The 25,512-nt window shown below is 35.5% G+C and overlaps 1 protein-coding gene across 1 annotated transcript in view; it reads left to right on the top strand.

The window, feature by feature from the left end:
* PCDH15 (protocadherin related 15) overlaps positions 1 to 25,512 on the top strand; it is a 632,895-nt gene that overhangs the window by 546,545 nt on the left and 60,838 nt on the right. Inside the window, exon 26 of the mRNA XM_070432784.1 lies at positions 1,027 to 1,154. Within this exon, the coding sequence (XP_070288885.1) occupies positions 1,027 to 1,154 (128 nt within the window). The remainder of the gene's footprint in view (positions 1 to 1,026; positions 1,155 to 25,512) is intronic.

Here is a 25,512-nt window from a genome sequence, read left to right as displayed (position 1 = left end):
ATTTGAATCTATTTTTTTTTTTTTTTTGCAGAATAATTAGCCACTTATTCCTCGTTATACCTAGTTTGCAAAGGGTCATTCTTGAAATAGTGACAAGTGTTATACTTCTAATTAAAGGTGTGATGATTGCCCAGCCAGCCGTGGCTCAGTTGGTTGAGTGTTGATCTAGGAACCAGGAGGTCAAGGTTAGATTCTGGTCAGGGCACATGCCAGGGGTGGCCGGCTTGATCCCCAGCTGGGGGCATGTAGGCAGCAGCTGATCAATGATTCTCTCTCATCATTGATGTTTCTATCTCTCTCCCTCTCCCTTCCTCTCTGAAATCAATAAAAATATATTTTTTTAAATAATAATAAAGGTGTGATGATTGAGGGGGTAAGATTCTAATATTTGATAATGAAATGTATTAAATATTGACTATTGCTTACGTTACAAAACCTATCATCTATGGGTTATATGGCAATCATCTCTCCAACTGCATCTTTTGCAGTGAATGTTAGATAGCCTCTAATGCATGACAAAACTTGGTTTCCTTTTGCAGAAATAAGCACCATTGCTTACATTAAATCTAAAACAAAAACATTTATTTAATGTAAGTTAGAGTAATATCATTGCCAGTTTTATACTTAAGAATAAAAAATGTATATTTTGTTTATGGCAGTTTCTATTATTTCACAAGGTATTTATATATTTGTTCACTTTTGTGAAATTGATAATGTGTGTGAAGTCTTTGTAAATATGAACAGGTCAGTTGTTCCAATAAAATTAGCTGAATGCAATACTTTAGTGTCTATTAAATCAAATAAAATGAATTATCAGACTATACTCATTAAAAGAAATAGCAATAACTTAACATTATGTCTGAAGCATCATTATGGATTTTGTGGTATCAGGCATGTCACTTAGGAATAACTTTTTGATTTAAGTTGTTTCCATTGAGGAATAAAAAAATAAAGTACAATAAGTATTTACTCCAGTGCATTTTTTCTAATAAGTAACCACTAATAAAAATGTATTATTTCTTATAGGCAATACAGCTAAGGTATATATTGAGATTCAGGATGAAAATGATCATCCCCCAGTGTTTCAGAAAAAATTCTACATTGGAGGTGTATCGGAAGATGCAAGGATGTTTGATTCTGTGCTCAAAGTTAAGGTATGAACAAATTTATTAAGATACAGAACTAAAGTAAAAGCAAGACCTTAAATTTTGCAAATAAATTAGAACCAATTTTTCATATAAACTAAAACCATGTATGCATTAACTGAGTACTTATTCTGCTTTAAACAAAGTATTTAACTTGGAGATATATTAGTTTAGTTAGCCAAACTAAATACAGATTAATTAGGAGGCAACTACTAAGCACGTTTTTGCATTTTATTTTTACTACAAAAAAAATACAATATTTATGATGTTTTACATTGAATAAGATATTAAAATGCATGTTTTTTCTTCATAGATTTTTAATTGTCATTTTCTAATAGAAGAAATAATGTAATATATTCTGAAATTATATTTCTGCAATAATTTTTAAATTTCACAATGCTACTTATATAAATGTAAAATAACACTGCTAATTTTAGTACTAAAAGTTTAAAAAAACTTGGGTAGATCAGGAAAAATTACTTAGAATTTAAAAAATACAATGTCCAAAACTAAAGTTGATAATTTTCCATTTTTCCTAATTATCAACTATGTTTAAAAATTTTTTCATGGTTGGCAGTATATGAACTCACAGTAGTTTACTTACTAAGAAATAAATTTATAAATATTACCTTGCACTGGGGAAAATGTTTAGAAACTATAACATTTTAGATTCTCCATTTCAGGTTTTCTATTTTTTTCTGGAAGTTCTTAGTAAACCAATTTTTAAAAATATCCATTAACATACACACATTAAAATTAAAATTCCCTGAACAAATCCAGCTGATTGCCTATAGTTTTACATATGAATAGTTTGCCTTTATTACCCTATTACCAGGAGGACCACAGCTGCTTCAAGGGCCAGAGAGGGAGACAGGGCCAGACTGTCAGCGGCCATGGCTGCTGCGGGCGGCCCTGCGTGATTTTGAATCTGCACGATGGTGGTCTAGTCCAATATAAAGGGATTAATCTGCATGTGTACAGGGTTGGGAGCGGAAACTAGTAGCAGTGTTAGCAGACACAAATAGAAACCAACTAATGCATTACTTTCCAGGCAAGATTTGATAATGGCTTGAAACATGATAATAGACAGAGGAAATAGTGAGAAGGGAGTCAAATGATAGTCAAAAGAATTTGCTGATGGGTTCTACCTGAGACACTAGAGTAAAGAAAAGAAAAAAGAATGACAGGCTTTTGTTCTGAATAGGTCCCCATTGCTCCCCCATGACTAGGGTGGCAGAAATCAAGAGTGCGTTTTTGGAGATTATATGTTGGTGAGGTTTTCTCAATATGCAAGCGTAGTTCTTAACTAGGCAGTTGGACAAATCATTGGCCAGGATGAAATTACCTAGAAAATGGGTGTAGATAGAAAAATCCAAAGACTATTTCCTGGGTACTCAGCACTAAGAGATCAGGAAGAGACCCATCAAAGGATACTGAGAATTCACTAGGAAAATGCAGAACCCATTCATCATGTAAAGAACAAGTGTGTTAAGAGAGGGAGTGGTCACCTGTCACATGCTCCTGTGAATAGAATGTCCCCATGGATTTTTACATGACCACATATAATATTAATAATATATTGTAATGGAGAAAAAAAAACAATAAGCCAAATGCTAAAATATTCCATTGATAAAGGGGGTCATTAAAGAGGTCTGTGGAAGGCTGTAGAAGATAATTTAGCGGGTGATATAATCTGGTGATGGCATTTGCTTCAGAGGAATTGGTAGAAGTGGCAAAGGGAATGGAGTAATATTCTAGAAGAAGCAATCGAGAGACAGAAAGATACCATCTATCTACTGCTAAGCTCTGTATTATGTAAAATATGTGAGTCACTGTTTGAGAAGCTGTAGAAAGCAGTGTCTTCTATGGGAGAGAGATTCTGGGCGAGAGGAATCAGAAAGCCACAGTAGTACTTAGGGGGTGTTGATGATGATGGTCTATGAATTCCAGAGGATCCTAGAGAAGGAACGTTTGGCAGTAGAGATAAAGGTGAGGTGGGAAACTGAGTCATATAAGGATGTGTAAAGGGCTACATAAGAAGAACTATCTGGGTGATGAGCAATGTCTTTGAGTGGACACATGGATTTCTGAATAAAGAGAGATGAGTAAACAGTATGGGATAGAATGTTTCTCTAGTATTAGTGAACCTCTGCAGACCTTCTTCCCTTCAATTGATCCGTAGGTTTTTCAGGCTGGAAAAGAGGTGTTTCCCAGGAAAGCAATTTCATGCAAAAAAATATTCTATTTAAGTTGGAAGAGAGATAAAATTTTAGCAATGTATCGATGCAAGTATATGCTATAATAATTCAGTTAGGAAACCACAAATCGCCATGTGAATTCTAAGGAAGGAGACATTTCAATTGGTAAAAAAAAACCATGAAAGGTTTCCTAGAGGGAAAAGAATTTGCAAGGCACAGGAGGGTAGTTAGATTTTCACAGTGAATGTTAAATAAGGAGGATAGTCTCTAAGCAGAGGAAAACACAGGAGCCAAACAGGCAAGAAACAATGTGCAGTGTGTTTGTGGAACAGTGATAAGAGGCAGGTACCTTAGGAGGTGATGAGAGTAATCAATCTTTGAATGGTGAACATTTTTAAGTTCTGTCTTTAGCCTCGAAGCCTGTGTTCTTCCCCTTTCCAAATTGAATCAGAGTGAAAGTGAGTTAAGCAGACCTCAGTTCATACTTAGAGCAGCAAAAATCTTATTGGAAACAGCACTGAATCAGGGCCAGCCAAGCTCTGGTGTTTGATGGAAAGATGATTTAAAACATAGGGAAGCAGCCAGGATTATAAAAGAGGTTTTTGTACCACTTACTATATCATATCGGGGTAAGGTAATATTTCATCTACCATACATGCAAGTTAATTTTTTCTTTTTTTTTTTTTTTTAGCTTAGCATGAAATGCATAATGGTAAATTTTAAACTTGTATTATGTGTAGGAAGGGGAAGAGGAGACATATTATAGAATTGACTAAAAGATGAGACTGACATATCAATGAATAAAACTATTTTTATTAGCTTAAAATATGGATAGTGATTAAGGGCATTATTAAGAATATGTTTGGGGAAAAGGCAGCGCAAGGAGAGCATTATTAAAATGAATTATTCATTAAGTGAGAGTAAAAGATAGTTATTTATGTATGCTCTGAGGTGACACCTCTAATATGCTTAGAGACTTGAAAGTGTGAGAAATAGCTCACCTGCCCGAATTTCAAATGACGGACTGGGAAACAGAAGCATGGTGAAAATGGGACTTTTGATAACACCCTCAAGAGTGAGCACCCATTGTACAGGAAGGCACGTGGGGCAGGGAACATAGCCTATTTATTTAGTCCCTCCTCTGGTTCCTCATTGGCTGAGTACTATTTGATCACCTATTTCCTAATAGGTTGCCTAGATCATGCTGTCTCCCATTGGGTGACTTAAAAAAAAAAAAAAAAAGGCTTGGGCCTTTTCTAGTTGCCTCCACCTTCCTTTGTCTCTAGGGGAATCATCCTTGGACATGTGCTATCAGCCACATGTATACAGCTCTCACCTTCTCCCCACCCCCACATCCCGTTTGCTCTGAGGAAATTCAGTAACCACCTGGCCACATGCTCTTTGTTTTCTATGACGATGAATCACAGAGGCATGCTTCCTACAAAGGTTCATTTGGAAAATATTGTATTCCCAGTGTGTGCTGAAAATACAGAGGCACACAAAACAGGCTGTGACTGTCCCCTTATGGAGTTAACATTCTAGTAAACTAGACCGAAAAGAGTAAATAAGTAAGGCTTTTATTTATGAAGATCTGTAGACATCTGGTTTCAGGCTCAAAAATTTGAATGTTCATGTCATGATAGAGTAATTCTTGGGTGTTGTCTAAAGGACATAGAACAAAATAATTAACTTGGAAATATCCTCTATATTTACTATTGTTTTATATTGATATCTCACGACTGGACCCACCAAATTTTCATTGTGGTGTTAATGTAAAAAAAAACATTGAAACCTGTAAAGAATTTTTGTGAGTTTATTTGAGTCAAACTGTCCACATATGCCGGGAAGCAGAACCTCAACGAATTGAGATAGTGCTCTGGAGAATGGCGGGGTTACTTACATCTGCATTTATACATTGCAATCAAAGGAGGAACATAGGTGGGCTACATGAAATTCATTGGTGATAGATTAAGGAGGAGGGATAAGCAAAGCAGGGAAACCCATGGGATTGGATAAAAAGTAAAATGATGGACACATACTTAGGTGGGTGCAGGAACAATTAACATGGTGATGAAGGAATTTGTGGTATCTGTCCTGGGGCCCAGCACATTTGGTTGTGCCCCAGGGGCTCCAGATAAAGGGAAGTCACAAGTCACCCAGACATTTCAAGGATATGTTATCATAGATGCAAAAAGACAGACAGGCAAAGTTAAGGTAAAGGTTGACCTTGTCAGTGAAGATACTGGCCCAGGACGTAACTGCCCACCATAACTGCTTTTAGTCAAAGTTTAATTTCAGACCATCCTTTGTGGTTACCCTAGATCTCCGAGTCTGCAAGACTGCCATGCAGGCCTTCCCTGAGCTTGTCAGGTCAGCATGTGGCCCCTTTCGTCCACAGTGGGAAGGAGAAAAATCTCAAATGTACAATTTATCTGTCTATTAACAGATGAAAGGATGAACAAAACAATGGAATATTATTTAGTCTTTAAAAAAATTTTACATACTACAACATGGATAAAACTTGAAGGCATTGTGCTAAGTGAAATAAGTCAGACACAGACATACAAATACTATACGATGCCACTTGTATGAGGTTCCTAAAACAGTCAAATTCATAGAGACAGAAAATAGAATCATGGTTGCCAGGGACTATGGGATGGGAGAATTGAGGAGTTACTGTTTAATGGTTATGAAATTTCAATTTGGGAAGATGAAAAAGTTTAAACATGAGTGGTGATGATGATTATAGCACAATGTGAATGTGCTTAATGTAATTGTATTGTGCACTTCAAAATAGTTAAAACAATAAATATTATGTGATGTATATTTTAGCACATTAAAAGAAAACTACCAAAGGTGTGGGGTGGGCATCACTAATATTGATTGAACGTGAAAACTATTCTTTTCAACGCTGTTATTCTTCAATAGTCTTCATTCTTCTTAAGTTGGTTTGAATGTGAATCTCACATTCAGATTCAGAAGTATTTGTGTTACTCTATTTATATTTCCTGATTGTGTAACTGTGGTCTTTAACACTAATTCCCCAACACATCATGAGTGATATCAGTATCAGTTGCAACAGTTTGTCAGTGATGCTCACAGTGGGCCGTACCGCTCCTTCTCAGCCTACGAAGAGTACATGTCAGAAACCCCAGAAAATTCTGAGCTACCCTTCTTTGGGGGCAGGCCACTAGTTGAATATCACTATGCTAATGAAAAAAATGACTGATAAATTTTATTTTATCAGAATAATAAATAGACTATTATGACAAAGATGCTATAAATGATTTTAAAAGACAAGCAATAAGCAAAAAGGAAATATTTACAACATATTTTTATTTATATTTTTACAACATATATTTTTTAAAGTCCAATAAACGGTATCCAGAGTAGAGAAAGAACTTTTTAAAAAGCAACTACTTGTCCAATAAAAACTAAGTTGAAAAGTCATGTATGTTTGTCACATTACTCATAATTTTCTGTGTGAGATAAGAAAAGTAAGCTAATCCTTTGAACATTAACTTTTTTGTTCCTCGTGGGCCTTTGAAAACTATTAATGAATATACCTTACTAGTGATAATAGCTACCATTTATTTGTCAATATTATTTCTCTGAGAACTATGAAAAACCCTTACTTATTTTAGCTTACAGAATTTGTTTAAATAAACAAGCAAGCAAACAAGTAAATAAAATACCTATTTACAATTGTTCCTTCTTGTACTCTTGTAAAAATGAAGATTTGTAAGGTTGAGTAACTTTCCAAGTATCACTCAGCCAGCAAAGACAGAATTCAAAGTTAGGTTTACCTTTATTCAAGGCCTATGCTTGTAATCTCTAGATTATGTTGCTTCCCAGGGAGAGTGAGGAGGAGAATCTTGGCAGAAGTAGAATGTTGGCAAAAAATAACAGAACTTATTAAATTTGTATGAAAAAATGAGGACATAATTAACAAGGCAACAAACTGATTTTTAAAATGAAATGTGCTCCGTGAATTACGATCTCCTCTATTAAGATAGCAAGTCAGATCTGGTTTTAGAAACACCTTTCAATTTATTATCCAACTTTTCCAGTTTATTACATGTCAATATTTATTACTACAACTAATAGCCTAATTTAGTGAAAATATAGGGAGATGTAAAATAAGAACAAGATTAATTTTGAAAACTTCTGAATTATGAAGATAAGTTTCCAGAAATTAATGCAATAAAGATTAATCTCTTCTTCTACAAATTGTAAAAATGAAAAACTCGGTGTCAGAAAAGTTGAACTAAAATGTTGACTGGATGTCTACAAAAAGTCCAAAAAAACTATAAACATTGCATTCCTGAGTTATTAAAGAAGCCAGATTTAAATTTATGGACTAAAAGAAAATAATATTTTGAAAAATATCAAGAAATGGGTGGAGAGTTCTCACTCACCGATTTTAAAATTTTACTACATTTTTAAAACAAGAATGAAATGATGACAAGAGGTTTTAAATGACGATGTTGAGAGAAAAAGCCAAAGTCACAGAGGATGCAATTTTCTCTCATGGCAAAAAGTATAGAAACATGCGAGGTTAACAATGCAGAGAGCAATATAATTTGCTCCTATGCCTGCTGATATGAGCCTGATGGAAAACAATTTCAGCACATTCATGGGGATGTAGTATTGAGTCCCCAGTGTAGCATCTTTTATTATGCCCGGCTCATGCCTGGCTCATGTCCAAATGGTACTAATAGCAAACTCTTACCTTGTGTTTACATTATCGAGGAGGAAGAGATTTTTCTCCTTTTTAGGTTCTTCCGGCTGGTATAAAATTTAAATTCACATGGGGCAGATTAACAGGATAAAGTTAAATTTAATTACATATAAATGTAAGGAGGTCTCATAGAAATGAAATCTAAAGAAAAATGACCAAAGCAGTTTTTATGTTATTTATTTTAAATCTTATTGATTTTTTACAGAGAGGAAGGGAGAGGGATAGAGAGTTAGAAACATCGATGAGAAAGAAACACCAATCAGCTGCCTCCTGCACACCCCCTACTAGAGATGTGCCTGCAACCAAGGTACATGCCCTTGACTGGAATCGAATCTGGGACCTTTCAGTCTGCAGGCTGATGCTCTATCCACTGAGCCAAACCGGTTAGGGCTTTATATTATTTAGACAAAGAGGATTTAAGAGAAAAAAATGAACAGGTTTGGGTGCTTACCTAGTAAGGAATAAGTAGAGTTAGTGTTTGGGAGAGTAAATTAGTAAAAAGTTGCAGGGTTTGTTTGCTTATACAGGCTTCCCAGTCCTGAATTCTCTCTCTACTGATAGGGGTTTGTCTCTTTCATCAGGGTGCAGGGAGGGTACCTTTCACATGGAAGATTTATTTCCGCTTTCAGAGGGATGGAGGAAAATCAGGGTGACCTTTTTTAGTAACTTTAATTCAATATAATCAATATGCCACTTTGGCATATGTTGGGGATGGCCTGCCCTGAGCTGTAACAACATGCTAGATAGTCTTATACACTTCTCAGGAATTAATTTACTTTTTCCCTTCAGAAATCCTATGAGGTAGGTACTATTATTATTCTGTTTATGAATGAGTCACAGAAATAGTACACCTTATGTCTAATTTGGCACTTAAACACATTATACTGTTATCATATATCTATGTGCCCATTTTTTTCTGCTAGAATTCAAATTTCATCTAAGCAGGCACAGTGGTTCCCCACATTTAATGACATTATGAATATATTGTGCTGAACATTGGTGGTCACTTAAAATTTTATTTGCTCATTTATTTTTTGCATAATGCCATATCTTTTAACCTGTTTAATCAATAATTTCCATGTAATATTTGAATGAATTATTGATTTTCAGGTAAGTAAAATACTCTCTTGATTAAACTCCCTTGGGCCTGATTAAACATTAAGTGTAACATGACTCATCATTTCTCTGGAAATTTCCCTTCTTGTCAATATTTGGAGCTTACATTGGATGATATCTTTATGAATGTTACGTATCTATTACAGTTTTCCATACATTTAGTCCCACTGGAGAAAGCTATGTCAAGAAAATTGTTGTTTTCTGACAACTGGTGTATTTTTGTTTTATGGTTACAGACTATGTTAAAGTTACTAATATTTTCCTTTTGGTCTACTGGAGCTCAAAATCAAATATCTGACTCATCTTTCACAATTTTAGAAGTTGAATGCAATACACATGTAGTACGATAACTTTCTCTCTGGCTTCGGCTTTAGTCTCTGTCTTCTTTCCCTTTAACTATTTTTATATTAATATATCTGATGTATTCTTAGAAAAGATTTCGTATTTATTCTGTGGTGTATATGCAAACAAATGACTGTGCATTTTAAGCCTACATTTTCTGCCTGTACAAGTTGAGAGCTGTGAAGTATCATCACCAGTTTCTAACACGTAACGTTTGTCTTTATTGGTCTAAAGAAGTACAAAATTATGTTTGTTAGTTTGTTTTTGCTATTAGTATGCATAGACAATCTCCAAGTCTATCTTTATAGGCACAAATGAAGTGTTCAGATAAAATAATTCTGCATATTTATTTTACTCCATTTCTTTAACTCTTCCCCTTCTCTACACAAATGAGTCTTTTTTAAAAATATATTTTATTGATTTTTTACAGAGAGGAAGGGAGAGGGATAGAGAATTAGAAACATCGATGAGAGAGGAACATCAATCAACTGCCTCCTGCACACCCCCACTGGGGATGTGCCCGCAACCAAGGTACATGCCCTTGACCGGAATCGAACCTGGGACCCTTGAGTCCGCAGGCCGACGCTCTATCCGCTGAGCCAAACCGGTCAGGGCCAAATGAGTCTTTTTATTGTCACAGAGAAAAAGCTAAACGCATCATATTCACATATTAGTAATTCAATTTATATTTATTGGTTTGGATGTAATTTAATTAAGAATGCCTTAAATTTTATTGCTTAAAATAGACATGGGTCTACTCTTTTCCAGTCTAAATATGTCTGGAAAATGAGGAAAGTTTAGGTCCTTAAAAACAAATGAGAAGTGGCTCGCAAAAGTAGAAATTTTCTTAAAAATATAAATTATGAGAACTTTTTAATGGGTTTTAAGCCATTGAACATGATAAATTAAGAAAAATAGTTTATTTTGGTGAATGGCCTAATAATTTGGCCTTTCCTAAATTCATTGGTGGCTCATATATTTCAAAGTCTGGTCATACTCTAGTGTGGCTCTTCCACAAAATACCACGTGTGGGCACGCATGTACAGTGCGATTGAAACTTCATGGCCCATGCGCAGAAGTCAGTATTTTGTGGAAGAGCCACACTCAAGATGCCAAAGAGCCGCATGTGTCTCGTGAGCCACAGTTTGCCAACCACTGCTCTAGTGGGATTAGAAATGTATTTAATGCTTGTGTGTCTTTCAGATGACTAAATGTCTAACATTCCAGAGTATGAACGTGGACTATCTCCTTTTCAGTCAAACCTGCATTACTTTGTAGGAGATTTTATCTGTTGTAGAGCAGTGATGGTGGTGTGTACTCTCCTATGTTTCAAGGACTGTATCTTCCATCATCTGGTAGAGATCTGCCTGGAATAGTAACATTCAGTTTAAAAATCTTAAAACTTTTCTGAAGTTAAGGACTGTGTTGCAAGACACAATCCCAAAGATAATTCAGGCAAATAAGAATTACATTTGTCTGAAAATGTCCTGTAATTTCTTAAACGTCCATTTAGCTTTGCTTTGAATTGGCCCAACACAGGAGACATATAACACCAATCTTAAACAAAAATGATTTAAATGAGCTTTTCCAAAAGGTTTTATTCCTATTTCTCTCAGTATATTTTAATATTGAATTGCCTATTAATATTGCCAATACAAAGAATAAAGTGCTAGGTTGCTTTAAAATACCCTGTATATTATGAAGAAAATTTAATTCCAAATAAATCATAAGAATGGGTTACTCCCCCAACTAGTTCTAATTAATGAAAACCAGTAAGCTTGGAACAAGATTATGTACATAACAAAAATATAATTTATATTGTTTAGTTCATAAGTCTCTGTACATCTGAAAATTGCAGAGACTTTTTCTTTTCAAAAATAATTACAGAAATTTCTGGATTCACAAAAAAATAACAAACACGTGCTAATGAATAGAAATAATAAAATTCTAAACTATAGATCTCTCTACATCCAGTAGATCCTAAAACTTGATGTGGTAGCTATACTAGTTTTTGTAAACCTGTATCTCTTTTGTATATTTTTCATTTTATTTGTTTCCAGAATTTTTTCCCTAGATAGTCATGGCCCTTTATTGTCCCAGCAATCTATAAAAAGACCAGCTCAATGAGGTTCATAGTAATGTGAAATATTTTATTACCACCTGAAGCCAATAGACCCTAACATATGCCATAACCTAACGTCAAAGATCTTCCCAGTATACAATGAACTCTAATAAATTGATGAATAAAAAAAAAGTCCAAATAAAGATAGCAATAAGACTGGAAGAGGCACTTCATAAAGAGGATATAAAAATTGGCCATTCAATTTTATTAAAACTAGGGAATTCTAAATCATAATAAACCATCAGAAGGGCTAAAATTTTAAAAGACAGATAAGAAAAATTTCAAACCAATTAGAGGTCTCAGATATTGCTGATGGGGTGTAAATTAGTACATTTTGGAGAACAGTTTGAGATCATCTATTAAGTGTGAACATAGGCATATCCCCTTACTCAGAACTTTTACTCTTAAGTATTGACCCAACAGAATGCACTCACATGCTCACAAAAACATGTACAAAACATCCACTATTTGTAGACATGTACACTATTTGTAATATAAAAAGCTAAAAACAACCTAAATGTCCATCACCAGTACATAGAATACTGTACTGATGTATATTTGTACAGTGGAATTCTACTGAACAATGAAAAGTAATGTTATTGCTACATGCAATTACATAGATGGAACTCAGAAATATGATGTGAGCCCTAACCGGTTTGGCTCAGTGGATAGAGCGTCAGCCTGTGGACTGAAAGGTTCCCATGTTTGATTCAGGTCACGGGCATGTACCTTGGTTGCGGGCACATCCCCAGTGGGAGGTGTGCAAGAGGCAGCTGATCGATGTTTCTCTCTCATCCATGTTTCTAACTCTCTATCCCTCTCCCTTCCTCTCTGTAAAAAATCAATAAAATATTTTTTTTTAAAAGAAAAGGATTATAATGTGAGCAAATGAATTCAGGAAAAAAATATAAATTTCCTAAGTCCATTTATGTAATGTTCCAAAATAGGAAACCTAATCTAATCAATCAAAATAGTTCTTATTTGGAAGACTAAAACTGCTCTATTCCAGAGATATAATTTAAAAAATAAAAAAAGTCTTAAAAATGTTTCTAAAACTCTAAATACATAGAAACAAAGGGAATTTTATTCAAATTTTGGTGATTTTAAACTATTCTTGGAAGATATAATAAAATAATTCTGACAAAAATGGAGGAGTTCATATTTTTCTTTTAATCTTCTCTTTAGTCAATATTAAGGAATTATCTCTTTCTAATGCTTAGTGAAACTGTGTCACATTGTTCTCTTATGATTTCTAGCAAGAAAGCATGTTTTGGGGAAATGGGGCACTCTACTATTGGTGGCAGTGACTGAGAGATGACAGTAAGATAGGGTTGGTAGAAGGAACACACCTTAGGATGAACAAGCACATGCATTTATCTGGTTCTGACTTTCAAAATCCAGAGTTGTAAGCCAGAATGATGAGGTTTTGAGCTAAAAAGACTGTAATCATGTTCACAGGTCAGAAACAGATTGGAAAATGCTATCGGGGCACATGAGCACCGGGCTTTCTGCTGTTTCATGCTGTAGAGCAATCACAAGGAGCAGTAAGTGAAAGGGAACAGATTGAAGTCTTAGAAGAGCCAAGTGGAAGAAGGAATCGGGCCCTCTGCAGAGAACAGGCCTCACAGAGCAATGTGCCTTTCAAACACAGAGCATACCCACTGCAGGACTGAGCGACATCTGCCCCGGGCAAGGCAGTCCCCTTTGAGGAAGAGGCTCTTTGTGGGTTGACTGTTTGGGTTAGAGCAACAATCTGACTGTGAGATGAGGCTGAGACCAAATGTGCAAACAAATAAGAAGAGCACATCTGTAGGCAGGAAATGAAAGACGGCTCCTGCTCCTTCTGTCATGGTGGAAATTACTAAGGGAAGTAAGGAGCTTTTCATTTAAGTCGATATTGATTAAAGCTTAATCATATGTTAGGAATATGCTAAATCCCAAGATCATGATAAATAAGGCCAATGAATACAAAGCAGAAAGGCCCTAAAAACAATGGTGTAATATTGAAATCTATATCTGTCTCTTTTCCAAAAGCATCATGATGAAGACAAACCTAGATTTTAACTTTTAACCATGAATGGGCTGGGTAACTTTAGACAAGTTTCTTAAATTCTATAAGCATCAGGCCTAGAAGTGATGACAATACTGTCTCATGAAGTTCTTATGAACAGAAATGAAAAACAATTCCTATGAAGCACTGAGCACAGTGCCTGGCTCCCTGAAATCATTTAATAAATTTTCAGTCATTGTTAGTTATTTTATCTGAATAATTCTTTTTACATGTAATAGTAATATCTAACTCAAAATGTTCTTAATTCAGCATGCGTAGTGCATGTAAAGTATTAAAAAGACAATTTTATTGGATATTCAGATATTTTGTCATTGAAACCAAATAGTGGGCCTATCTTTTTAGAACTCACCTTTTGTATCAACATAGAATATTAATTTTTATTCTTAATGGAAAAATAAGAGTTAGTTTATAAGAAAAGTTAAGAAACTTTTTGCTCTATCAGGTTTGGCTCGGTGGATAGAGCATCGGCCTGCAGACTGAAGGGTCTCAGGTTCGATTCCGGCCAAGGGCACATCCCTGGGTTGTGGGCTAGATCCCCAGTAGGGGGATGTGCAGGAGGCAGCCAATCAATGATTCTCTCTCATCATTGATGTTTCTAGCTCTCTCTCCCTCTCCCTTCCTCTCTAAAATCAATAAAAATATATTTAAGAAAAAAAGAAACTTTTAATAAAAATGTTGATATAAGAAAAAATGAAAATAATAATAATAAAGTATACACCGCCATAAAAAGAAGTTTCCTCCATTATGTAATGACTAGGCAAATTCTCCTTGAAATACTTTTGAGTGTACTATTTCCACTGAATATTGTTCCATTGAGAGATAATCAATATAACTATTTCAACTTATATATATTAAAGTGATATAGTTCTCTTAGAGCAGCAATGATCCAAATGATATGTATGAAACATATTTATATGTTTTAAGTGAGTGGTATTATCTTAACACTGTTATGAGTATTTTTGTCCATAGTCTCTTTGTAAATAATTATTAATGGCTTGGTATTTCTCTTTCGGGAAGCTGTAAGAAATTTAAGAAAAATATAGTCTCTATATATAAAGGTGTGAGGTTCTGAGAAAGAAACCCTAAAAGCACAGCTAGGAGAAATCTCATCTTTCAGGTAGTACCAGCATCAACTTATCCAAAGAGGATTTTTTAAAATACTTTTTTAAAAAAATGATATATTGGGGCTTGCGGTCCTTATCATGCTGTACCATAGCAAACCATAAAATTAAATAAGGCTATCTTTTAGTAATTAATTTATGTCTGAGGGAAAATATCTTGAGGTTCTCTTAAATAAAAAAAAAAAAATCAACAAGCCAGTAAAATTTCTTAAATAGGTTTTTTCAGAACAAATTCTACTAAAGCAATCTATAAAAAGGCCAGCAATTTAAGAATGTAGACAAGATTCCGTAATTCTCCTATTACAGATAAATATGGTAAGAAAAACGCTATTTTTCAAAGAAAAATTATTAATAGAAAGTTCTGAACAGTAGAAAAATGTATCAAGATTATAAAAGAAATTATCTGTAAAAACAGTGAAAAATGAAGCAGTTCTTTCTCTGGCTTTAATGTATCACAGCATGACACATAATCTTTTCTGGCACCTCCTGAGAATATTAATGTTATGTTATGTTAATAATCATAATGAAAATTAGGGATAACTAATGAGAAAAGGAAAAGAACACAATGAAAATGTGTAATCTCACCTACATTTATAAGGATTTGATTAGCATGAAATCCAGTTAAAACATTGAATTCTCTTTCAACATGTCATTTCATGGAGCAACACCACTAGGATGGGATATAAACAATTCTGTTTCCTGCCACTGTTTGTTTTCTGCTTTGTCCAAATGAGAGATGTAGCGATGACGCTACGTGACTTAATTTAATTCCTACTGGACTCTGATAGTATCTGCAAAAACTGAGAAAAAAATGAGAAATATTAAATTGCAGTTTTTAATGAAATCTATCAGTTCAATGCAGGCATCATCTCACTGTGAACCAACCAACCTAGGAATAATCTTTAGCCTACCACATACTTCTTGGTACAGTTTATTGGAAAATCTGACATGGGCCTTGAATTCAGAATTGAGGGTCTGCTCTCTGTGTGATATGAGGTCATTTACCAAATCATCTGCGTTACAGGAATGACATCTACAGAATGGCTTTTGTTCTTTCTACCTGGCAGAGTTAAGAAAAGTAAATGATAGTCTATTCATAAAGTGTTTAACACAATGCAGGACACAGAATACACACTCAGATTACCTCTTTTCTTTTTCCAGATTTGTCTTGAACATAATCTTCTATTCATTATCTTCTATCTCCTTTTTTAGAGGCTGACACCCAATCTGCATTTAATCATCATAATCACTGTCAATGCCAGTTCTTCATTGGCTAAATAACTGTAGATCAGAGCAGGTTGGCCAAAGAAAGGCAATTAGGTTAAGAAGGTTGGCCAACACTTTTTTTTTTCCAAAACAAGCAAACATTTGCAATTTTATTAAATATAAATGTTATCAAGCTTTGGATAATTTTTGCATTCTGTGGGGTGGTTTGATTATTATAGTTTTAAAGTTCTATTCTTACTATTGTGTGTTGTTTGAAATAGAAATATATTCTTCTGTTTGAAATAAACAAAAAGCTCAATGCCTACTCCATAGCTGAAAGTAGTATGGAGCCATAAAGATTGTATAATCCTGGATACAAAAAAATGTGTTGTGTGTGTGTGTGTGTGTGTGTGTGTATATATGTGTGTGTATGTATATACACTTTGTATGTACATTATAAATGTAAAAGGATATATACAATATATAATGCAAATATATTAATAATGACTATAAATTGATATAATTATAGTTTGTTAATTTGTATTTTCTGATATTTCTCTAATAAGCAGGTTGTAATGAAATTATTATACAAGACTATTGGCTGAACCTATTTTGGTAATCATTTCACAATATTTGTAAATCACACCATCTACAGGAAGCTTCAAACTTGTACAGTGATAGATGTCAACTATTTCTCAATAAAACTAGAAACAAAAGAGTATTGGCCATTTAAATTGTTACCACTTTTCATCTTGACAATATCACAGAGCAAAAATAATTGGAAACTATTAAGAAATTTTAAAAGAAAAAATATTTTAATATTTTTCAAATATAGATTAATACATTTTTATGATTCATCCTTGTCTCTCAAAAATAAAAAAATTTGGAATATGAATATTTTTCATATTATCTCAAGATGGAATTGTAATAATGGCCACTCTGCTTTAATATTTTTAGAATTTTTATCCAACAAAATATTATTTCATAAGATTTTTAGTTTAGCGTTAAAACTATTTCTTCTCAGCAAACTTGTTAGATGATGTGTTTAGACATAAAATATAGTGTTATAAAATAGAAAAATATAAATGTATATATGTACACACACACACACACAGAAAGAGAGAGTACTAAAACACCACCAATTTAAATGAAGGACATTATGAAGAACAACTTTTTCAATTTATGTGTATTCAAGGAGACAGATTTTATTGTCCCATGTGCAAATAGCACCATTCCAATCGGTAAACACAGCCTTCCTTACAATTAGTGTCACATTAACAATGAAAGGCTTTTCTGTTGTGATCATAAGTTCTATTGTAGCACTTAATTTTCAATACAGTTTTGAAAGTTCTCAATTTATTTTCCAAAGTAAAAGGTTTGTAAATTGAATTTTATTTTCCTTCGACTTAATATACTTTTACAAAGCTATGATAAAAGTTTAGTTTTCGTTTGTTTGATTGTTCTGCAGTGAAGCTTTTTAGTTTGTACTTTTTAAGCTCCTACTAGATATGCACTAAAGCTTTGTTAGAGAGACTGCATAGAAAATTAAACATTCAGCTTTAATTTTTCAAGTGCATTGCTATCCATTTCCCTTGACTTCCTATTAAACTTAGAAACTGAAGGATAAGCAGGCTTCTTATTCATTATTCATATTCTAGACCTTTTCGCAATAACAAAAAAATGCCATTATCTTTTAACATTACATCTACTTTAAAATTGTAAAAGTAGATGTAATGTTAAAAGATATTAAATCTGTTTATGAAGCAAGGTGGTACAAATTTATCAACAAATGAAGGACGCACTGTGTTAAATAATCCAATAATGGGGAACAAAAGTAAGCTTTAAAATGTTTATGTCCAAGGGGATTTTTAAAAAACATGTTATATATTCCACTGAAATTTAATTTTTTTTTTTAATCCTCACTCCAGGATATGTTCTTATTGATTTGAGGGAAAGGAAAAAGGAAAGGGAGAGGGAGGGAGGGAAAGAGAGAGAGAGAGAGAGATTAACATCGATCAGTTGCCTCCTATATCCCCTGACCTGGGATTAAACCTGAAATCTTTTTGGTGCATGGGATGATGGTCTGACCTACTGGGCCACCAGGCCATCCTAAATTTAATTTTTTTAAATAGATTTTACTAGTCACTCTGGAAACCAAGGGACAATAAATATAAAAGATGAGATAAGAATAATTAAAATTTAAAATGAATACAAGATTAATTTTGCTTTATAAATGTTGTATTCTTAAAAATATTAAATCAGTTTATCCCAGGTTAAATAACCTGTTCAGCTCAATATATTAAAATACAATTGTCTTCTCTATTTTAAGTTTTGGGATTCTAAAATACATGTAAGCTGTGCAGTCTTTGTCATATATTGTATACATAATAGCTATTTGATTTGTATTCTTAGATATTTCAGCACTTTCTTGATAAAACATTTCAAGAATTATATTTAAACCTCTGATAAGCATTTTATTTAGTAATACTAGAGGCCTGGTGCAAGAAATTCATGCATGGCATGGGGGCGGTCCCTCAGCCCGGCCTGCGCCCTCTCACAATCCGGAACCCTTCCGGTAGGTTCCCTGGGCCTGGCCAGCAATCAGGACCTATTGGGGCTTTCCTTCTCCTGGCTGCCGGCAGCTGGTCCCACCCCCGCCGCTGCCACTGCTTGCCATTTGTGTGGCGCTTCCCCTCCTCCCTCACCACCAGTCGCCTCCCTCTGCGGGCAACAGGCGTGGGGCACGATCATTTGTCTGGCCTGGGCCTCCCTCTGCGGAGTGATTGCTGGCCGGCCCCGCACACCCGCCAAAGTACTGCTGGCCTGGTAGCCTTGGCCGCCCTCTTTGGAGCAATTGATTATGGGGCTCTGCAATCAATCGCCCAGCAGAGGGAGGCCCTGCCCACCTGGCTGGGGCTCTGGGATCAATCACCGCACAGATGGTGGCCTGGGCCTCCCTCTTTGAGGCAATCGTGGGGCGATGGTGGGGCCCCCCAACCAATCGCATTGCACCCGCCTTGGCTGGCCTGGCACCAGTGTGTGTCATAGCGTGGTCCTTTGGAAGGTCGTCCAGACAGTCATTCTGCTGTTGGGTCTTTCGGTCAATTCGCATATTATGCTTTTATTTTATAGATAAGAACAAAAATTCCCTATTAGATACTTTTGCTTTGCTATCAGTAAAAAAATATATATATAGCATTCATTAAAAACACATTAATAAATATACTTTCTCAGTGACAAGTTGATGTTTTCAATGAAGATTTGTTAGCTACATTTCATGTGCAAGCAGTGGCCACTAAGGATGATGAAACACAAAGATGGATTAGAAATAGTCCTGCTCCCAGTGAATTTACAGTGAAGTACAAAAGGTAGCAAGTGATAAGTGTCTTTAAATGGGCCACATGTGATAAGAAATGGAAGCGATTAGACAGCTACAAAGTACTCAAAGAGAAGATGGCAGCAACATAGTCACAACAATAATTGATTATTTTGTGCCAAGCACTGCATTTTACGCATCAGTGAATATTCCCAGCCACCCTATTCAGCATGTCCTGTTTTTCTCATTTTATAGATGAGGAACGAAGCCCTAGAGAATTATTTGCCCAAGCTCATATAGCTAATAAGTCGTAGAATTGATCTCACATCTGTCACTTATAAATATTGGTCTCTAATATTTCTTCTACTGGCATTTAAGCCATACATTATTTGACCACTTACTGGGCATGATACTATAGTAAAAAACATGAAAAATAAAAAAATTGTGTGGAGACACATAAATATTACAATATGCCAAGGTAAATGGTATAGCAAAATATATATCTATATATATCTATATCTATATCTATATCTATATATATCTGTATATATATGTTTAAAAATACATATATATGTATATCTACATATCTATATCTATATCTATCTATCTATCTTTGTAAAATATGATACTGAAAACATGCCATGGAAACAGCACTCATTAGGAGTGCCAGGAGAGCCTTCAGAAAAGTAGTCATTAAAACTAAGGATTGATTGCTTTAGTCAATATTATAAATATTCAGAGAGAGAGAGAGAGAGAGTGTGTGTGTGTGTGTGTGTGTGTGTGTGTATCTGTGTGTGTCTGTGTGTGTGCGTGTGCACACATGCCACAGTACAATTTAGATGAACATCATTTGACCAGCAGTCAAGGAACATTTTAAGGTAGAAGAATCCAAGTCTGCAATGGATGGGAATTACTAAAGAACATAGATTGTTCAGAGAAAAAGACACTAGCTCATGTGTTTTGGGGGTACAGAAATAAATGTCAGACAAGAAGTTGGAATATTAAAACTGGGATCGCATTGATAATACTTAATGGACTTGTCTTAACATTAATCTCTGGCAAGAGGGAGCTATCAGTCGTTTTTAAGAATTGCTGGAGTAAAACAATGAGACAGGAGAGCCTGAAGTTGGGTAGCATCAGCTTGATCGTCACTGAACTAATTAACAGTGCAAAGGTAGAATACAGAAGGCTTGCTGATGGACTGCAAGTAGGGAACGAGGATGGAGATAAAACAGTTGAAGAGGATACTGAGAAATTTAGCTCAGTTCAATCCACATGTGATGACACCCTTAGCAGACAGAAAGAATACAGAACTTGGGCAAGGGTGTTGTGATCAAAAGTTTGAAAATTCCTTAACATTGAAAATTAATGTTGATTAACACATAAACCAGGAGTTCAGGGTTCGATACCCTGTCAGGGCACATGCCTGGGTTGTGGGCTGGATCCCCAGTGTGGAGTGTGCCGGAGGCAGCCGATCAATGATTCTCTCATCATTGATGTTCCTGTCTCTCTCTCCCTCTCCCTTTCTTCTCTGAAATCAAGAAAAATATATTTTAAAAAATACTTTCACTATATGTATTTAAAAGTGAGCCCTCAGTGCTGTTAAATGTTAAAATGGGATCTAATTGAGAAGCTAAAGTTAAAGTTGCCATTATTGGACTTTAATGGGCTTTGGAAATTCTTAGGACATCACTAATTATTCCACTAATATTTCTGCATCCATAGCATTCATTTATGCAACAGAGGGGAACAGTTATTTAGACTGTTAGAAATTTAATGGGCTCACCTACTCCCCTGTATGATCGAGGCAATTATTTGGTGATTTTCTCTTAATGTTGGGCACCTGTGTGCATTAAAATTTTCCGATGAAGTCTTAGAAATGTGTAAGTGGTTTCCTGTGTCTTAGCTTTCATTTTAAAATATAATTACAGCAAGTATAATTATAATATTCATTTCTAAGTTTCCTTCTTTTAAAATAACTGTAGACATACTTTCCTGATTTTTCTCACCAAGGAAACCTCACAAAAGGCAATAAATCAAATATTTCAGGGTTAGCTCTTTCAGATAATATTATCAGGAACCCATTATAAATTTTTTGTTATAAAGAAGGTAATGGAATAAGGAAAAAGACATTGGTTCTTTATCCCAAATTTGACTCACATTTTCATTATGGGTCCGTTTTAATTTTCAGGCATTCATTTAACTAAGCTTGTTAGATGTCTCCTTATTACTATATAAAAAGTGATGGAATATATTTGTAATTTTCATTAGTTTTCCCATTTCATAGAATGAAATGAATTTTCTTCAGTTTTTAAGGAATCAATGCAGATTATATGCATAATAATTTATGTTTTAAAATACCATATGCTTGTTTTGCTTTATTCATGCATAAGTTAACTAATGATATTCTAGGCAAATAGTTTACTTTCAGATTGGTTCTTCCTTAGACACACAGAATATAACAGGTCTAACTTCTAATATTGTAAACATTTTTAAATATTAGTTCTTTCCCTACTTCACCCCATTAAAAAAAAAAAAAAAACAGAGTAAGACAAAAGTCTACCTTGGAATAATGAGTTCTAAATGAAAACATAAATGAATTTGACTTCCATTTTCAATTACGTTATTTTAATAATGATATATTATACAATAAACTAGATGCCCGGTGCACGGATTCATGTACCGATGGGGTCCCTCGGCCTGGCTTGCGCCCTCTCGCAATCCGAGACCCCTTGGGAGATGTCAGATAGCCGGTTTCAGCCCAACCCCCTCAGGCCCGATCCAGACAGGAGGAAGCCCGATCCTGTGCGTTGAGCGTCTGTCCCCTGGTGGTCAGTGCATGTCATAGCGACCATTCAGTCACTTAGACTTTTATACATATAGATTAGGTTTTATTCTATCCAGTTTGATTAACCTTGTTTGGAAGATTGAATTACATTTGTTGTAATTACAGATATAATGGATTTCAACCCCTATCATTTCATTTGGTTTTTCTTTGTCCTTTTCTTACTACATTTCCTTTTCTCTTCTTTTAAAATTGTTTTTTATTTTTGTTGTTGTTTGTGTGTGTGTGTTTTGGTTTGTTTTGTTTTGAGGAGGCAGGGTAATGGATTTTTCAACCCTATGTGTCCCTAATATATGTGATAGTAACACATTCAATTTTATGAGGTACAGGTTATCTTAGAAATTTTAATCTAACATGTACCTAAAAATATCAGTCTCTTCCATCCTGAACATTATATATAGTCTTAGAACATTAAACTCCAGTCATTCTCAATTCAATTTATATATTACTGTGGTTGGTATTTTACTTTATTTTTAACCACACATAATGATATAATTATTGTATTGTAAAATTCATGCTTGTAAGAAAGGTAGTTGTACATTTAATGTTTTCTATTCTTCTTCATTTTTTTCTTAATCTTAGCTCTTCCATCTGGAATCATATTCCTTTCACTTAAAATACACAATTTAGAACTTTCCATATATAGGGTATCAAATAAATGTATACACACTTTAACAGCTGATAGCTCAATTTTGAAAATTAATTTTAATAAACACTGTCTTTCTAATTATTCTAACTGTGTGTATACATTTTGGTGGGGGCACCCTATATGATAACTCTGTCAGTGATTATCAGAAAAAGTGTTCATTTCACTTTTGTTTTTGAAAGATATTTTCATTAGTTCTAGAATTCTAAATGAGCAGTTATTTTTCTCTTTTCACTTTGAAAATCTAGTTCTGTCATTTAATGTTGCTGTTAAGAAGTAAACTGTCAGTCTACTACTTCTAAGACTCCACTTTGGGGCTGGGCATCAGTGGTTCTCAACCTTCCTAATGCCATGACCCTTTAATACAGTTCCTCATGTTGTGGTGACCCCCAATTTCATTGTTACAAATTGAACATAAGTAAAGCATAGTGATTAATCACAAAACAATATGTAATTATATATGTGTTTTCCAATGGTCTTAGGCGACCCCTGTGAAAGGGTTGTTCGACCCCCAAAGGGGTCATGACCCACAGGTTGAGAACCACTGCTCTACTTGCTATGTGGGTTCTAGGTGTGGGATACTTGTTATTTACTCTGTTTATAGTTGATTGTGTGGCTCCCTTTTATCAGTGGAAAATTCTGTTCCATTCGCTCTTCTCTCTTTTTGAAACTCTAATTAGACATGTACTAAAATTCTGTCTCAAATTGCTTTTGAACTTGTTATCTTTGTCATTTCTTTTGCCCTATCATTCAGTTCACTAATTATCTCATCAGCTATACCTAATCTGCTAACAACTTCATATCTGAGTTTTAAACTTTAGTAATTATACCTTTCATTTCTAGGAGATTTATTTATGTTCAACTATTCTCATTCTTTATTCATAGTTTTTGAGATCACTATTACTTATGAAAACATGTTGAACATATTTACACTCTGTGTCCACTCCTTTGTGGACATGACTTTGCTTCTATTATCTCAACAGACTGTTTTCATATTTTTGTTTCTTGTTCATTTGGAGAATTACTTTATTCTGACTTATCTTTTGGGGGACTTATTTGTTAAAATTATTTGTTATAGATTGGAGGTAGCATTTTTGAAAAAAGTACTTGTTTCTGTGAGAAGGTTCGGCTGTTGTCAGTCAAAGGTCACTTTTCTCACACTCACAATTGTGGTTTTTCTGTTCATTTGGGCAGAACTTAGGACCACTGGTTCAACAAATTCAGAATATTATGGTTTCTCCATGAGTTGAGTAAATTGGTGTTGTGTGCATAAAGGATAAACACTACAATGAGGACTTGTGTTTGGTTATGGATTCTCAAGGAAGCTGTTTTCCCCACTGCACTAATTATCTAGTGTTAAGTGAGGCAATTTTCTTTGCAGTTTTGGGGTGGCTTTGGCAGAGGTAGGTAGAAGAGAGAGATGCATTTCTCATTCACCCTCATAATAAGAATTTAGCATTCTGGGCAGGGAAGTCTTATTGGACTCACTTCCAAAGTGGGCCCTTGCCTTCTACTAATAAATTAAATTTTAAATTCACCTACCCCAGAAAAAAAAAAGCCTCTAGATCAGTGCAAAGATTTTTTTTTTGCCTTCACTTAGTTTGTGATCTCAACATTTATTATATCACTAGAGGCCCAGTGCATGGATTCATGCACTGGTGGGGTCCCTTGGCCTAACCTGCTCGGATCAGGCCGAAACTGGCAGTCCAACATCCCCCGAGGGGTCCCAGAGTGCGAGAGGGTGCAGACCAGGCCAAGGGACCCCACCAGTGCATGAATCCATGCAACGGGCCTCTAGTGTGCATATAAGATCTTTGGTTAATCTCTTCCTGCCCTCCCCACTTCCCTCTGAGATCCATCAGTCTGCTCCATGTTTCCATGCCTGTGGTTTCCACTCCTGTGTTGGGCATCTGCCCCCTGGTGGTTAGTGCGCGTCATAGCTACCAGATGGTCAGATGGTCAGATGGTTAGACGGTCGCTTAGGCTTTTATATATATACTAGAGGCCCGGTGCACAAAAATTTGTGCACTCGGTGGGGAGGAGGGGGTCTCTCAGCCCGGCCTGTGCCCTCTCGAAGTCTGGGACCCCTCAGGGGAGGGGATGACCACCTGCTGGCTTAGGCCCACTCCCCGGGGCATTGGGCCTAATATGGCAATCAGACATCCCTCTGACAGCCCGGCAGCCCTCGGAGGATGTCCACTTGCCAGTGAGGAGCAGGCCTAAACTGCAGTCAGACATCCTTAGCGCTGCTAAGGAGGCAGGAGAGGCTCCCACCACCACCGCTGTACTGGCAGCCATCAGCCTGGCTTGTGGCTGAGCAGAGCTCCTCCCATGTGAGAGTGCCCTGACCACCAGAGGGAAGCTCCTGCATTGAGCGTCTGCCCCCTGGTGGTCAGTGTGTGTCATAGTGACCAGTCATTCCCAGTCTTTCTGCTGTTAGGGTCAGTTTGCATATTACCCTTTTACTATATAGGATAGAGGCCTGGTGCACGGGTGGGGGCTGGCTGGTTTGCCCTGAAGGGTGTCCCAGATTAGGGTGGGGGTCCCACTTGAGTGCCTGGCCAGCCTGGATGAGGGGATGATGGCTGTTTTCAGCTGGTCACATCCCCTTCAGGGTGGGGGTCCCTACTGGGGTGCCTGGCC

Source organism: Myotis yumanensis, unplaced genomic scaffold (assembly GCF_028538775.1).
Source record: "Myotis yumanensis isolate MYYU_CA2020_CCGP unplaced genomic scaffold, mMyoYum1.0.hap1 SCAF_13, whole genome shotgun sequence".
Taxonomy (NCBI): domain Eukaryota; kingdom Metazoa; phylum Chordata; class Mammalia; order Chiroptera; family Vespertilionidae; genus Myotis; species Myotis yumanensis.
This window is presented reverse-complemented; position numbering and strand designations above follow the sequence as displayed.